Source organism: Dysidea avara, chromosome 7 (assembly GCF_963678975.1).
Source record: "Dysidea avara chromosome 7, odDysAvar1.4, whole genome shotgun sequence".
In the NCBI taxonomy this organism is placed as follows: Eukaryota; Metazoa; Porifera; class Demospongiae; order Dictyoceratida; family Dysideidae; genus Dysidea; species Dysidea avara.
Genome location: NC_089278.1, coordinates 5,708,887 through 5,726,500, shown reverse-complemented (window position 1 = coordinate 5,726,500; position 17,614 = coordinate 5,708,887). Strand labels below are relative to the sequence as shown.

Below are 17,614 nucleotides of genomic sequence, written 5' to 3'. Positions count from 1 at the left end.
CATCCCTGCGATGACCACACCCCTTACTAGTCTAGCTGTATTTATAATGCCAGCACACTAAGCACAGTGAAAATATGAAATAGTGACACTCCCCCCCACAAGTGAAAGGCTGATTTGAGATACTCTAATACAGCAGTCATCCTAATAGAATAGTCACATGTGTATAGCTGTATGCTAACTAAACAAACTAGACATTATATTTTAATTTAAAAATGAAGTACGGATCCAAGCGATAAAAAGTAGTGAAACAAGAGGTGAATGATGGTATCACAGCATAGCTTGGTGGGAAAATCTCTACTTTTGGCATTGAACAAAATAATTGTTATAACATGACAATGTAGGGATTTTCTCACAAAGCTAATTAGTATGCTGCAATACCATCATTTATCCTTTGTTTCACTACTTTTTATTACTTGGATACCTACGTCATCAAACTAATAATTTTTAATATACTAGTAACATTTTTAATAGGCTGTAGGACCAGATGTCCTACAACCCTTCAGCACCTGTGCTGTAAAGCAAAATTAATCATATAGTATGGTAGTACTGTATATTAGGAATCATGGAGGTTTGGGTATTCTGGCCAAATATATCATCCAAAAACCAGCTTCACAATACCACCCTGGCACCTTGGCAGTACTGGTGAGGTATAACCAAGCCCAAAAGTGCCTTCAGTACCCTGATTCAGTCACTTCCCTACTTTTTTTCTATGATCCCTAATCAAACTTAAAATTCTTCATTTTTCCTTATACTTGTAAATAAATAAAGACTCAGTATTATATGATCATTGTCTTAGCTGAATGTTTAGGCTCAGCTTAATTAATGCTGTAAACTACCAGAGTTGGGAGTAACTGTCTGAAAAATAACAAACTACAATAGTTACTTGTAACTATAGGTATTTGAAAGCAAGACCACATAAAGTTAACAAACAAGCATAATTTATTTATGAAAGTAACTAGTAACCACATACTTCACTTTGTTACCTTGCAAAAAGTAAGTTACATGTGATAAAAAGTAACAAACAACTAGTTACTTTTCTGAAGTAAGTACCGCAACTCTGTTAACAACAATATTTCTTTACCATAGTTTACTAAGTGCTGCTTAGCCACCACCCAAGCTTTGTTGAAGGATTGTATCAGTTTTGAAATAATGCGTTTAAGGTTGTCTGTTAATAAAAAAAATAAAACAATTTATTCAAAATGTTGAACATCATACCGCTATGCAGTGTCATCAAGTACTCTTCTATGCTCATTTCCAATGCATCAACTTGATCGATTCTTTGATGGAAATGATCAAACAACAACTTTTGCAAATAAAGTATATCAGGAAGATACTGTGTGACCCTTAGCACTGGCTCCTGTGTAATGTATCCAAGAGTTCAATATAACAGTGGAAGATTAATACACCATAAACTACAGATAAAATACACCATAAACTACAGATAAAATACTAACCAAGCGTAAAAATTCTTTTAAGATCACATAGCCTTTTCCAATGGTTCTTTGTTGCAGTGCATGTGTCAAATGTTCCAAAGTTATTCGAGCACGGTATCTCCACATTGCTGGCTGTAAGTCACCACTTTGTACAGGAATTTTTTCATATATTGTAAAAAACAAATCATCGTGTCCTGAAGAGTGGTTTATCACACACACATTTGTAGCCAATGTATTACCAATTAATTACCTTGACTGTCGTCATTGGCAATCAAATCTAATGTGTTTTTAAGATCATCTTGTACACTTTTAAGTACAGGAAATGCACAAGTTTGATAGAAACTCTGCTCCCACTGTTCCCTTGACTGTTTATTACCCAAGCTAGCATCACAAGCTGCAGAGATGTGACATAGCCAGTACTTTAATACCACATGTACCATTTTCACATCTTACTTAATAGGGAAGAGAAGGTGTGTAAATGCTTTTATCAGTGCTCAAGAATGCATGCTCTAATTGTAAGATTTAAGGTCTTTGATTTATTTACAAATGTGACTGATAATTTTGATTATGGTCAACACTTCTCCAACATTGAAATAATGTTATGCATAAAAAAATTAAAAATCCAACAATAGTGTTTGGAATGCCATATGCAAGAAGACAGCTGATGTGAGTGAAACAGATTGAAAGTGTTAAAACTAAAGATCGCTCAGTGTAAAGAGCCAAACTTGAGAATCTGTTTACAGTTGCCTGGGTAATGTCCCTAGCAAATAGGGGAGCAAACATTTGGCTATCTTCTAAAAAAGTTGGTGCATCATCATCTTAAGTGTGCAGTGAGCATGTTATGCGTACAGTGAGTTTTGCTTTAAAAATTGCCGAGGTGGATTTATGTAACTCACTAAATCTAGATAACAAAGTTGTCTACCAGTATGTAAGTGCCTCTGAAAACTGAGGGGTTCAGCAATGAAGCGTAAATCTCATAGGCCATTGAAGAGAATCTGTAAACCTTAAATCTCACCAAAATTTCCGATTGTCTACATATAGAGGTGGTTTTTTTGACAAGTTTTGCAGCATAAATCTTTACTATAAATTGTTGTGCAAAATCTTAAATCTTGTAAGCAATTTTTTGCTTGTTGCAGACCCCTTGCTGAAAACAACACATTTCCTTTACTAGTTGTTCCACAAGAAACGAAGGAAAGTGACAGCACTTTTTCCAATTGAGAAATTGCCCAGTGATCCATCAATGCCTTGATTCACTAGTGGAAAAAAATCAGTTGGTTTGTATGTTGAAGACTATATGTCAAGAAGTTGGTATATCTCAAACCTATAGTTTACGAACTTATGGCACTACTACCAGTGTAGTTAGTGCAACAGCACAGAGGCCACAAGTCTTTAAAGGCATTTATACACATTTGAAGCGTGGTGTGAAAGTGGTACGTACATATATTACTTGACCATGGCCACTTGGGATTCACCTAATATATATATATGTCCAAGCCTGAGGGCCGTGGGAATATATATTAGACAGATTCCTCATGGCCATGATATAACTATTATTTATTACCAGGATATTGCTGTAATTGGGTAAAGCTCCTGAGGACATTATGCACAACAAGAGCCGTCTCATCTTTGTTCAGGTTCAGAGATTTTGACAGTATATCCAAGTCTCTTTGAAGATGTTCCCAATAAAATTGTGGGAGATAATCACCAGGTACATCTGGATGGACCATGTCTGCAAGTTCTGCCGAGTGATTCTGAAGCAAAATATATGAACAATTTTATCATTGTACACACATGATAATTCATGCATACATGCTACTAGAGAAAAAGCACTTGGGAGAAACAACACTTTATTTAGCCAACCAGAAATTAGCAATGAAAATAAATGTCTGAAGAGCAGGCAGGTGTGATTTGGTTTGATCACAAGTTTGGAAAAGGGCCAGTGCACTTTTATTATGACTTTCCTACTGCAAATTTACCATACGAAATTGATGGCTTGTAAATAAAGTGTTGGACATTTGAATGAAAAGATATTGAAATATTTCTAGCTGGTCAAACTGTACTACAAATTTTAAGACCTTGTGTAATTCATCTATGAGGTATCACATGTACTTGAAGAATCAGCTCAATGTGAATGTACTATAGTTACATTAAATGGTTACACACATTTGTCCATCATTACATGTCTACCAAAAATTGGCTTCTCGTGTGATTTTAAACCAATGGTGAAGGTATTAAACAGTGTTCTTATAGCTAGAAATGACCAAAAAGCTTAATGAACAAATGTAGCAAACTCAAATTTGTAATTTGTACTGAGAAAATGCTAGCAGTTTTCTTGATAAAGAGGTTACACATTTACATAAAAAAGTTTCACTCATTTTAGTTTCAGATGTCACTCCAACAGGTCGAGGTCTCTATTTACCCTTAGCCAAATTACTGATCAGTTCTGTAATGCTCCGCATTGAAAGTCAATTCAGCAATATCGCATAGCTGATCACCTATATCTATATATTGTCACAAATTATTAATCATCTAAGTACAAAGCGAGGATAAAGCCACTGATAACAGAACACATTCATCAACATCTTAGGTCAATAAGAGAAAAGAAAGTGGGTGCAAGGAACATAACATCACATGTGCACAGCATTTCAAAAAATGCAATTCTCAACCACCAAGAGAAGGAAACAAGGCCTTCATTATTTTATTCCTTGTTTCCTGTCACTGCCCGTATCAATTTTTAGGTAGCCACACCAAATTTTAATTATTTGATTATAGATCACATGAATGTACTATTTTATAGTGGGGCAAAAAAATTATTAATTTTCAACAAGTAGAATAGGGATCAAAGATTTGATTTTGAAAAAAACTGCGTAAACAAGAAGTAATAGGGATGATAATCCACAAAAATTCTATGCATCATCAGTTCAAAGCAAGTTATTTGAATAGTGTACACTCAATTTGCGATTCCTATTTCAACATTTTAACAAAATTTAACCACAAGTTGAAATAGGAATCGCAAATTGAGTGTACACTATTCAAATAACTTGCTTTGAACTGATGATGCATAGAATTTTTGTGGATTATCATCCCTATTACTTCTTGTTTACGCAGTTTTTTTCAAAATCAAATCTTTGATCCCTATTCTACTTGTTGAAAATTAATAATTTTTTTGCCCCACTAGTTTCATGATTTTTTTCATGTCCATGCACATGGACTACTTCTTAAATATACGTTCAACAGTACATGATTGTTTAATAAAGAAACCCATTGTAATATGTCAGGATTATCAGTATACGCTAATTTTGAAGCTATTTTAGAAGCCTCTTTCTTTTTGTCAGGACTATCAGCATATGCTAATTTTGAAGCTATTTTAGAAACCTCTTTCTTTTGCTCAGGATTGCTAGAATATGCCATTTTAGCAGCACTTTTACACATATCAGCATTAGCCATGTAGTAATGTTTACGGTCAGTGCAAATTTCCTCCCTAGCATTGGCATATCGCTGTTTGTCACGTAATCTTCGCGTTTTTGCTGATCTCGACGGCATGGTAGCACAGAGAATTAACAGTATGAGTAGTAGTACTTTAACAACAGAATAAGTATCCGTTGTTTATAATGGATACAAATTCAATACTATTATGAAATGATCGGACCAATAATATGAATTTATTGCTGACACAATAAACCCAAACAGTTAACAATACAGTTAACAATACAGTAAACAATACCACTTTCCTTTGACGAGTAGATAAATCCACTAGTGTGACCGTTTACTGCAACGAAGCGGTGCGAAATCTCAACACGAGTAAAACACACGCTTGACAAAACATGGTCGACTCCAATTAAAGTGCTGAGTATACGGAGTATCCCGCTTTTTATTTTTCAATCGCGTACGGAAGGGACACACCCCTTTTCAATTCGAAATTTACCAGTGTGTTCCAATAGCTTACAAGCCTTGTTATGTCGACTCTTAGCTGGTAAACAGCTGAAGAATATAATAGAAAGTATACACGAAAGGCGTACAGTAATAGTTTAAGTGACGAGGTGCGGGCCACACCCCCTTCACTGTCTCGTAATGAAGGAAGTCTAAAACCCGAGTTTCAGTGAACAATAGTTATGTTTAATGTTTAGTGTGATACAACTTGATGCATTTTAGTCCTGTGAGCTAAAGCAATGGAATTTTAAACAATTCTATATTATCATCTGTATGGCTTCTCGATCGAATGGCGTCTCGAAGAGTGATTCTTGCTCTATATCTCGCAATCGCATTAGAGAGGGAAGATTTTAATACCACACAGACCTGGGTACGAATGTTTTTTAAATACGCCATACGTTTTTAGGGCTGATATCTACTTCCTACGAGCTGTAGGCGCGCGAAACAAGAAAGAAAGAAAGAAGAAAGAAAGAAGAAGATGGAGAATCTAACCATTTTCAAATTTTAAAAAACACCTAAAACCATTTCCCTTACTTTTAATACTTGTTGGCTAGTGTTGTAAACACAAAAGAAAGGTCTAGAATGTTTTAGAAATAAAATCTAAAGCCCGGAAGGCTGCTTTTGGCGTGCGTTCTATTAGAGTGTTTTGAAAAATTTCTGCCTGATCCCTATTATGTACCACTACCGTGGTACATGACACTACCGTGGTACATGATGATAGAGGGAGGCACAGAATGACGAGTCTTAAGGTTTATAAATGTATTAGCTGTGTATGTAAACATAGCAGAAGGGTAACTAAAGGGTTAGAGTCCTTCCACTCTTGGAAGAATGGGTACACCTTTCAAGATTGAGATACTCTAGTCATATACTCACTCAAATAACAAGAGTCAACTGTATATATATATTAATAATCAATAATCACCTCCCAAGTTTTGCTTTACTAGGTGATGGGAAACAAGCAATATAATGACGGTGACCTATGGGTTGACAACCTAACAAATTTTGCACTATGGTAACGCTGTTATCACTGCCAGTTTATCGAGCAGAAAATTTCTTGAGAGTGAAACACATAAGTAATATTTTATTAAGGGTGCTCTGTACAGTCCGCTTATATGGCTTCCCATGAAATTTAATTTGTTCTATAACTTACAAATGGTTTTAGCAAATGTTCTGTACCTTTTTACTGGATATAAGCTAACACTAGTACACAGTTTAGTACAAACCCAACTGCCAATTGCTTTAGAACATGAATTACAGTTTTCCCCTTTATACTAGAACTAGTCCTACAGCTTACGCACAAGAGCCTTGATACTTTTATGATACACTATGCTAAACAGCACAAACCATCGCGCATTTTTATTTTTGTCTTTTAGCTTCTCAATCATCACATATTTATCTTTTGGGTTGACACTCCCACAAATCCTTTTTTTACTTCCACGTTATTCATCATCTGGACTTGCTATTTCAAAATGGCAAACGCTCTTCTTTGGCAAAATTACTAAAGTAGCTTGTGTGAAAATTTCATGTCTATTGGATTAAAAATGACAAAGTAGTTCTAATTTAAGTGAGAGTTTGTAGAATAGCAAGATGCGTGTGCTTGTTGCTATGGGATATCTAATTTACAGGTACTAAAATGCGTCAACATGTCACAGACTAATTAAGTGACCATAATATTTCTTTTAGTGCAAAACAGACTATGTCTTGGGAAGCCTTGTATGAACTGTACAGAGCACCCTTAAAAATACTTGGAATGGACTAAATGATTATAACAAGTAGTTCATACTACTATTGTAAATTGTAATCCTTACATCATCAGCATCAGAGCTACTCCACACAAGAACAGCATGTAGTAATAGTCTTAATAATGCACACCCACTAGGTGGCAGACTGCGTTCTGGTTCTGGTAATACACTTCGCTTTTCTGGACTACCAAGAACGTGTCCAGTTTGAGTTTTATCTCCCCTAGATCACAATCATATTATGTTTTTATTTTATACAGTAAGTAGCTTTACCTCTGTACTTCAATATTTCCAGTTTCCAATTTATAATTAAGTCCACCAATAGCAGCACCACATTCAGGGCATGTGCCTCTGGCTACAGCTCCTCCACACTAATATGAATAAAAAAAATTATAGCTATAACATGCATAGGAGGGATATGACAGAAATATACGTGTGACTTCCCGAGGGCGTGCAGCGCCTGAGGGAGAACACATATATTTCGGTCATATCCCGTGTTATAACTGTTATATTCTACACCACAGTAGATGAAACGATATTATAGATGGCAATTTATAGTAAATAGTACCTGTTTGAGATCGAAATCATGCACGCATTGATGAATCAAACTCTTTAGCAGTGCCACGCCCATCTACTTGTGATTACTGAGTTATCCACAAAGGAGACAAGAGTTCATCGACTATGCACTCACTAGCTCAGGTAAAATTTTTTTGGCTGATTTAGGCATTTGTTATTAGAGAATTGTTTACCATTTACGTAAGGATTTCGCGAAATGTGTGAAGTTACACCATATATGGTAAGTGTAGCCACAAAGTGTGGTATCACAGTTTGCCATGGTATATCAGTTATATACCACAGCACGGCGCTTTTGATCTCCACCACAGGTGTGGTATATTACATATATATATATATGGAAGGAATAAAAGGTGTTGAAAGAGTATTATCATGTGTGCAGAAATAATTGTAAAGTCAATAATTGACACTTTGCTAAATACATGCATTCATGCATTTGAAAGTGAAAACTTTGGAGATGATGGATGAACACATCTGAAAATCATAAGTACGTAACACACATTTTAATGACTTACTCTAATCAAGAGTATATTATATACTCTTGCTCTAATGAATGGCTAATTGGCAGTATCTCAGCAACAAGCAACAGCCAGTAATTGTCTCCTATCCATACTTTATGGGCATAGTTTTTAACTTTATGGATTAATTTCTTCCCAGAACAAAACCATTAAAGACATCCCATCCCTCAGTCAAGTGTTTATAATGTATTACTGGTACTTAAAAAGCATATATGATGATGAACCAATACTGCGTTTTCACTACCAATCTCATACCAATACAATATAGGTGAAAATGGCTAATACCAATTTAACACCAATACTTTGTACATGGGCATTGTTTACAAGAAACAACCAGTAACTCCAATAGCTAGATTACTAAACAAATTTCGTAAAGTGCATTTGACTGGTTTTGTGACTATCAATCTTGTGTGCATATATTGCTAATACACTATTATTAAACTAACGCAATTATTAATTTTAAAATGAAGTAGGATTCTAACAATAAAAAGTAGTGAAGCAAGAGATATGAATGATGGTAGCTATTACAACATAGCTATCCTTACACTGGCATTTTATGGTAGTTATTTTTGTAGATTACCTTATTAATGTCTAGTATTGAAAGTCAAGGCAAATAACTCTATCCTCGACAATCTTAGAAAGCTGCATGCCTACACTGAATATCCCCAAACACGCGGGATGTTTTAGTGGCTTTTATTACTGATGAGCAACGCATTGGTTCGCTGGCATGCAACACAAGCAGTGCAACAGCAATGCATGGAAAGAACTCACCGGGCAGGTGCTAAGGCGAATAGTTAATCTGCTGTCCCAATATTGAACTACTTGTATCTCCCGACCGAACACGTGTACACTCCTGTCCACTACGTAGTGGCACAAACAACTTCCAGATCGGACTGCCCACATCACTAGTCCTTTCTTCTTCTTTTTCTTCTTCTTCTTCATCATCATCATCAATGAGACTGACTTTTATTCCATCCGGTTACACATTAGGAATAACCCATACACGTGGTATTTTTCCTGCGTATGTGTTCATAATGTTTTCCAATTAATACCTACTGTTCTATGCTACGTCTAGCATTGTGATGCAGGTGTGCTACATACCTATGTATAATCTCTAATACTTGCTAGCTGCAATGTGTTACTACACAAGCACGCGCAATTATCTCCCTCTAACAAGTTAAACTCCATTTAATACTGAATTTGATGTTTTGATAGTAGATGCACTAAGACTCTTCCTTAAAGGTACTTTTCATCACCCATGATATTGTTGACGGCAGGCTTTATTCATTTTAGGGGGAAACTTACTAAGTAGTACTGCCATACTGTTTGCAAGCATCAATCTTGTGGACTAATTGTCTGTTATGGCTTCAACAAATCATCCTTAATGGCTTCAATGAGTCTCACTTTGTGGCTTACTAGCCTTCTGCTATACTAATATGGTACTTGCTAGCTTCTTTCTGAAAATCCATGGTTTATATACCCTCATTCAACTTGCTATATATGCCACCATGTTGAAAAGATGTCATACAAAGTATTGGTTAGTATTGGGAATTTATAGCTACACTGATACTAGCCTGATATTGCCAAAATAAGGCTGATACTGATACTAGTATTGGTATCAGTGCATCACTAGAAATTAACTTTGTTACTATGGTGATTATATTAGAGTTAATCACACAAATCTGTCAGCACTGTGCATAAAATGTTAACAGTACAATAGCAGTCATACACATATCCACCTACCTCACTAATATGATACGGATGTCCTTTAGGACATACTAAAGGGAACATTATAAACACAAATTTAGACATAATATGAGAACAATCAAGAAAAATAGTACATGTACTGTAGGGACATGCAGTGATTTACATAAACATGCTTAATATTTTGTATGTAGAGATGGTGATATTGATTGCACAAAACATTGCAGTGATTACACAGGATGCAATGACTGCACAGGACAACAGTTTACACATATCAGAGTTAAATTTTAGACAGTGCATTTCCCCATGATAAGCATATTATTTTAGGTTGTAGCTTTTAGCAGCAGAAACTGTCTCTTTTAATCATCTGCTACATTGAATCCATCAAAATCACTGTTACATAGGGTCACATGAAGTAACTAAAATGATGCTTTTCCTTAGTGCACGGAGCAAACAAGTAAAGACCATATATATTTCATGATCAAGTTGGTGGTCATCAATATGTAATCCCTAAGTTTTTACTGAACGTACATCATAATTAGTCACACTCAACTTACATCTAAAACAATACGTATAGTACAATATGCAAAGTTATTTTGTGAAAAACAATGTTGTTTTATTTTCATAACCATGAACTTACCATAATATTTTCCAGCAAGCACATTCATAGCACGAAATAAAGAATCATCAGGCATAGTCGGAAGATAGGCTCTCTTAAAATTTAAAATACTGTCAAACAATTAGATGCATATGATAGTATAACACACCTTCATAGATGCTGGATCGTACATCAGATTAAAAAATGGCTTCAAAAAAGGAATTTGTTGTGTGTGAGTAAATACTACTGCACAATGAACTACTACACTCAGGAGGCCATGATGAGGAGACTTCCCATGATGAGTTTGCAATTCTGTTAAACGTATACCCTGCTTGTTGTGTATTAAAAGATCAGTAATATAACGCATCTAGATTTAAAATTTCACAGACAAATAAAAGCATTTATCATGCTGGATTCTTACTTCATTAGTGAAGAGTGTACAGTTTTGTACAAGCATAGTCAAATGCTCCATACCCTGCAGATAAATAGAAAATCATTTAATTGGTACAGTAAAAATTAAATAATTATACTCATTGTACAATGACAACACTGGAATGGAAGATTAAGAGTGGTATAACATACACCCATTTTGTTTTTGTCTGCTCATTTCATAAAGCATTCACACATTAACTGTAACAGTAATATAGACTGGAAATCAATTCAACAAACTACTTGATATGGACAAACTCTCAAGATGTGTACCAACGTCTATCTGTTTATTCAGTTTGTTGTAACTTATATGAGTACATTTTGTATCCTCCTGCAAAAATAGCTTGGCTGCAAAAAAATGAAGGAGCTTCCATGAAACTACTGGGCAATTGAAAGAGCTGATATCTGAAGCAGAATGTTAATACATGCAACCACTACAAAGTTTTAAACATATTCAGCTTGCTGCAATCCTAATTAATTCGTTAACTCTAATTGGCTGGTAATTTTGTCACCTAAGGATCAATCCATTACAGTCAACAAATTAATTAAGAATGCAGCTAGGCTGAATGTAGAGCACAACTCAACAATAAAGGCGCAATGTTAATTGTAGTTAGAGTTGTACTAGTATTTTGGTGCCAGCTACTTTTACTTACATAGGGAACTTTTTTATACGGTTTCTGCACAAAGAATTTCTATTTTTGTGAATCAAAAGCTGTAGAGAATGTTTCTTTGGATCCTGAAGACTTGGATCCTCAATCTCAGTTGACATTGTTATGGGGGTTACTAGAAAAAGAACAAGAAGCTGCTTGATGAGGCCATTTCCACTGCTGCGGAACAAAATGTAGGACAATTACCGAGAAGATTGCTTCAGAGTCCAGTGGAACATCACTTGATGCTTAACTGCATCATTTGGAGCATTTTGGCTATCATTTACAATTATTTCATCAAGATTTCCCTATTTACCAATGAAGAAATGAATCTCAAGACAAACAATTTCCTGCTAGAGATGAATGTAATGCTACTTCTACAATTCCTGAACTAGCTGCTGGAATGGTTACATTTAATATCAAAAGCTATGCTTCTACTACTATTACCAGTAGTCACATTTCCCTGACCATGACTCACCCATTCACATCACACCCATTGTCCCACTCCCCACTTTACTAATGCTTTATATAGAATATTGTGTGTTCAATATAAATTGACGGGAACACCTTAGATTATCATGCGTACCAAACATTTAAAATCAGGACACATAGTAATATACACAACGACCCTCTAAAGCAAAAAAATACCACAATATAATATAATAAAACTGAAATGTTCTTAATCTGACTGTCTATCTGTCATGCTACTTACTTGCCAGTGCTCCACCTGTATCGACAAGCTATTTCTGCTCAAAATGAAGCACTCATTACCCAGCTACTTTGTGATTCCTTATTGCAAGCTTCTGCATGCTTTAGTTCATTGCCTACAGCATATTTACAGAAAATGCACACTTTTTAAAACTTAGCTCATGGTTTCTCAGCATCCAGAGCACGTATCAATGCAGGGCATACGTAACACATTACATGCAAGTTGGGAATTCTACCACTTCCACTCATCCTGTGGTTTTCAAAGAAATTTTTTCTACACCTATTGCACATATGTGACCATTTTGTCCTTGGTGATTATTGTACCATTTCTCAGATCTCTAAATAGCATAGATACTTGTATATGTACAATAACTGCATAGAGGTTGGTCATACATCTCAGAAAAGTTCTAACCATCTTTTAACCCTGGCACCTCGGCAATGATATATATTATCTAATCCAAAACAGCCAAGCTGTAAAAAAAGTGTGCAGCCCTCAAAAAGGCTATGGTGAATAAAGATGTGAAATCCAAGGTGGCAGCCAAGAAATGGCTGTGATGGTAGGTTAATGGTAAAAATTTTAATAACGACAATTCAGATGAATTTTTGTGCTGCTTGGTATTAAAATTTTTACCATTAACCTACCATCACAGCCATTTCTTGGCCGCCACCTTGGATTTCACATCTTTTTTCACCATAGCCTTTTTGAGGGCCGCACACCTTTTTTACAGCTTGGCTGTTTTGGATTAGATTTCATTTCTTTTTGTATTTGTATACTCCAAAGCCGGCCTATGGCAGGCTTTAGGACTTTTTTAACCTATGTTTTTTTCTTTACCACAGGAAGAAGAAAAGATGAAGTAGATGTACTTTAAATATTTTATCAGTAAATGTACAAATTATATATATAATACATATATTGATTACAGAAATCTCCATGGTGGTTTCTTTGCAACTGAACACTCTACAAGGTGACTTCTTCTAGATGCTCTCTCTACAGGGTGAATTGTTGGTAGCTGAATGATCTACAAGGTAACTTCTTCTAGCTGATCTCTCTACAGGGTGATTTGTTTGTAGCTGAATTCTGTACAGGTGATTTGTTTGCAGCTGAGCTCTTTACAGAATGGTTTCTTTGTAGCTGAACTCTCTACAAGGTAACTTCTTCTAGCTGATGTCTTTACAGGGTCACTAGTTTGTAGCTGAATTCTCTACATGGTGGTTTCTTTGTAACTGAACTCTCTACAAGGTAACTTCTTCTAGCTGATCTTTCTACAGGGTGATTTGTTTGTAGCTGAATTCTGTACAGATGATTTGTTTGCAGCTGAGCTCTTTACAGAATGGTTTCTTTGTAGCTGAACTCTCTACAAGGTAACTTCTTCTAGCTGATGTCTTTACAGGGTCACTAGTTTGTAGCTGAATTCTCTACATGGTGGTTTCTTTGTAACTGAACTCTCTACAAGGTAACTTCTTCTAGCTGATCTTTCTACAGGGTGATTTGCTTGTAGCTGAATTCTGTACAGATGATTTGTTTGCAGCTGAGCTCTTTACAGAATGGTTTCTTTGTAGCTGAACTCTCTACAAGGTAACTTATTCTAGCTGATGTCTCTACAAGGTCACTAGTTTGTAGCTGAGCTCTCTACATGGTGGTTTCTTTGTAACTGAACTCTCTACAAGGTAAACTCTTCTAGTTGATCTTTCTACAGGGTGATTTGTTTGAAGCTGAACTCTCTACAAGGAAACTTCTTCTAGCTGATCTCTCTACAGGGTGAATTGTTTGTAGCTGATCTCTCTACAGGGTGACTTGTTTATAGCTGATCTCTATACAGGTTACTTGTTTCTAGCTGATCTCTTGAATTCTCTTCAGGGTGACTGCTTTATTAGGATGACTGCTCTATTAGGATGACTGCTCTATTAGAGTATCTCGATCTCGCACTTGCTGCACCAAGTTGGATTTCGTGTTATAACTCCGTGGCTTTAAGTCTGATTCTTCTACACCATTGATGAACCTTTCTAAGATGATTACTCCATCTGTACAACGATTTTCAAAGCATTACCCCAAGCGGTTTATCTGGTAGGCGTGGCAAGCAGTCGTTTCTTTATTAGCTAATCTCGATTGCGTAATTGTTACACTGTTGGCTTTTTCGTGGTATCTTCCTGGTTTTTAGCTCGATTTCTTTCAAACCACAAAAGGTTTGAGGTTCAATAGTTAACCTATTCACCCACCGATTTTCAGCTTCTTCCCATACGCGGTTTACCCTGTAGGCGTGACAACATATTGGTGTTATTTTTCGTGAATAATCGCTCATAACTCTATGCCTGTTTATCGTATTCCAGCCAAAGTTGGTACTGAGATGCACCTTTATACCCCCCTTCTGTGTGCCAAATTTCAAGGCAATCGGATATGGCGTTCACGTTTTATAGCAGTTTTTGTAAGTGTGCGACAAGAGAAAGAAAAATCTAATCCAAAACAGCCAGGCTGTAAAAAAAGTGTGCGGCCCTCAAAAAGGCTATGGTGAAAAAAGATGTGAAATCCAAGGTGGCGGCCAAGAAATGGCTGTGATGGTAGGTTAATGGTAAAAATTTTAATAATGACAATTCGGGTGAATTTTGTGCCGCTTCACAAAATTTACCTGAATTGTCATTATTAAAATTTTTACCATTAACCTACCATCACAGCCATTTCTTGGCCGCCACCTTGGATTTCACATCTTTTTTCACCATAGCCTTTTTGAGGGCCACACACTTTTTTTACAGCTTGGCTGTTTTGGATTAGATTTCATTTCTTTTTGTATTTGTATACCTCAAAGCCGGCCGGCCGGCTTTGGGACTTTTTTAACCTATCTTTTTTTCTTTACTACAGGAAGAAGAAAAGATGAAGTAGATGTACTTTAAATATTTTATCAGTAAATGTACAAATTATATATATAATACATAATTGTTATATTGATTACAGAAATCTCCATGGTGGTTCTTTGTAACCGAACACTCTACAAGGTGACTTCTTCTAGACGCTCTCTCTACAGGGTGAATTGTTTTGTAGCTGAATGATCTACAAGGTAACTTCTTCTAGCTGATCTCTCTACAGGGTGAATTGTTTTGTAGCTGAATGATCTACAAGGTAACTTCTTCTAGCTGATCTCTCTACAGGGTGATTTGTTTGTAGCTGAATTCTGTACAGGTGATTTGTTTGCAGCTGAACTCTTTACAGAATGGTTTCTTTGTAGCTGAACTCTCTACAAGGTAACTTCTTCTAACAGATCTTTCTACAGGGCAATTTGTTTGTAGCTGAATTTTCTACAGGGTGATTTCTTTGCAGCTGAACTCTCTACATGGTGATTTCTTTGTAGCTGAACTCTCTACAAGGAAATTTCTTCTAGCTGATCTCTCTACAGGGAGATTTGTTTGTAGCTAAACTATCTACAAGGTAATTTCTTCTAGCTGATCTCTCTACAGGGTGATTTGTTTGTAGCTGAATTCTGTACAGGTGATTTGTTTGCAGCTGAGCTCTTTACAAAATGGTTTCTCTGTAGCTGAACCCTCTACAAGGTAACTTACTAACTGATGTCTCTACAAGGTGACTAGTTTGTAGCTGAACTCTCTACATGGTGGTTTCTTTGTAACTGAACTTTCTACAAGGTGACTTCTTCTAGCTGATCTTTCTACAGGATAATTTGTTTGTAGCTGAACTCTCTACAAGATAACTTCTTCTAGCTGATCTCTCTACAGGGTGATTTGTTTGTAGCTGAATTCTGTATAGGTGATTTGTTTACAGCTGAGCTCTTTACAGAATGGTTTCTTTGTAGCTGAATTCTCTACAAGGTATCTTCTTCTAGCTGATGTCTCCACAAAGTCACTAGTTTGTAGCTGAGCTCTCTACATGGTGGTTTCTTTGTAGCTGAACTCTCTGCAAGGTAACTTCTTCTATTGATCTCTCTACAGGGTGATTTGTTTGTAGCTGAACTCTCTACATGGTGGTTTCTTTGTAATTGAACTCTCTACAAGGTGACTTCTTCTAGCTGATCTTTCTACAGGATGATTTGTTTGAAGCTGAACTACAAGGAAACTTCTTTTAGCTGATCTCTCTACAGGGAGATTTGTTTGTAGCTGAACTCTCTACAGGTGATTTGTTTGCAGCTGAACTCTCTACATGATGGTTTCTTTGTAGCTGAACTCTCTACAAGGTAACTTCTTCTAGCTGATTTCTCTATACAGGGAGATTTGTTTGTAGCTAAACTCTCTACATGATGGTTTCTTTGTCGCTGAACTCTCTGCAAGGTAACTTCTTCTATTGATCTCTCTACAGGGCGATTTGTTTGTAGCTGAACTCTCTACATGGTGGTTTCTTTGTAACTGAACTCTCTACAAGGTGACTTCTTCTAGCTGATCTTTCTACAGGGTGATTTGTTTGAAGGTGAACTCTTTACAAGGAAACTTCTTCTAGCTGATCTCTCTACAGGGAAATTTGTTTGTAGCTGAACTCTCCACAGGTGATTTGTTTGCAGCTGAACTCTCTACATGATGGTTTCTTTGTAGCTGAACTCTCTACAAGGTAACTTATTCTAGCTGATCTCTCTACAGGAAGATTTGTTTGTAGCTGAACTCTCTTCATGATGGTTTCTTTGTAGCTGAACTCTCTGCAAGGTAACTTCTTCTGTTGATCTCTCTACAGGTCGATTTGTTTGTAGCTGAACTCTCTACATGGTGGTTTCTTTGTAGCTGAACTCTACAAGGTGATTTCTTCTAGCTGAACTATCTCTTTCCATAGTTGCATGAACTCCCTACAAGGTAACTTCTTCTAGCTGATCTCTCTACAGGGTGAATTGTTTGTAGCTGATCTCTCTATAGGGTGACTTGTTTGTAGCTGATCTCTATACAGGTTACTTGTTTCTAGCTGATCTCTTGAATTCTCTTCAGGGTGACTGCTTTATTAGGATGACTGCTCTATTAGGATGACTGCTCTATTAGAGTATCTCGATCTCGCACTTGCTGCACCAAGTTGGATTTCGTGTTATAACTCCGTGGCTTTAAGTCTGATTCTTCTACACCATCGATGAGCTTTTCTAAGATGATTACTCCATCTGTACAACGATTTTCAAAGCATTACCCCAAGCGGTTTATCTAGTAGGCGTGGCAAGCAGTTGTTTTTTTATTAGCTAATCTCGATTGCGTAATTGTTACACACTGTTGGTTTTTTTGTTGTATCTTCCTGATTTTTAGCTCGATTTCTTTCAAACCACAAAAGGTTTGAGGTTCAATAGTTAACCTATTCACCCACCGATTTTCCCATACGCGGTTTACCCTGTAGGCGTGACAACATATTGGTGTGCTATTTTTCGTGAAT

General features: G+C 36.3%; 1 protein-coding gene across 1 annotated transcript in view; it reads right to left on the bottom strand.

Annotated features, from left to right (window-relative positions):
- Positions 1–17,614, bottom strand: part of LOC136261923 (E3 ubiquitin-protein ligase rnf213-alpha-like) — a 225,384-nt gene that overhangs the window by 5,928 nt on the left and 201,842 nt on the right. Inside the window, exons 66-76 of the mRNA XM_066056017.1 lie at positions 10,917–10,970; positions 10,665–10,862; positions 10,538–10,610; positions 9,937–9,971; positions 7,376–7,473; positions 7,172–7,325; positions 2,995–3,184; positions 1,684–1,827; positions 1,455–1,627; positions 1,216–1,357; positions 1,082–1,165 (exon numbers count right to left, since the gene is read on the bottom strand). Of these exons, the coding sequence (XP_065912089.1) occupies positions 1,082–1,165; positions 1,216–1,357; positions 1,455–1,627; positions 1,684–1,827; positions 2,995–3,184; positions 7,172–7,325; positions 7,376–7,473; positions 9,937–9,971; positions 10,538–10,610; positions 10,665–10,862; positions 10,917–10,970 (1,345 nt within the window). The remainder of the gene's footprint in view (positions 1–1,081; positions 1,166–1,215; positions 1,358–1,454; positions 1,628–1,683; positions 1,828–2,994; positions 3,185–7,171; positions 7,326–7,375; positions 7,474–9,936; positions 9,972–10,537; positions 10,611–10,664; positions 10,863–10,916; positions 10,971–17,614) is intronic.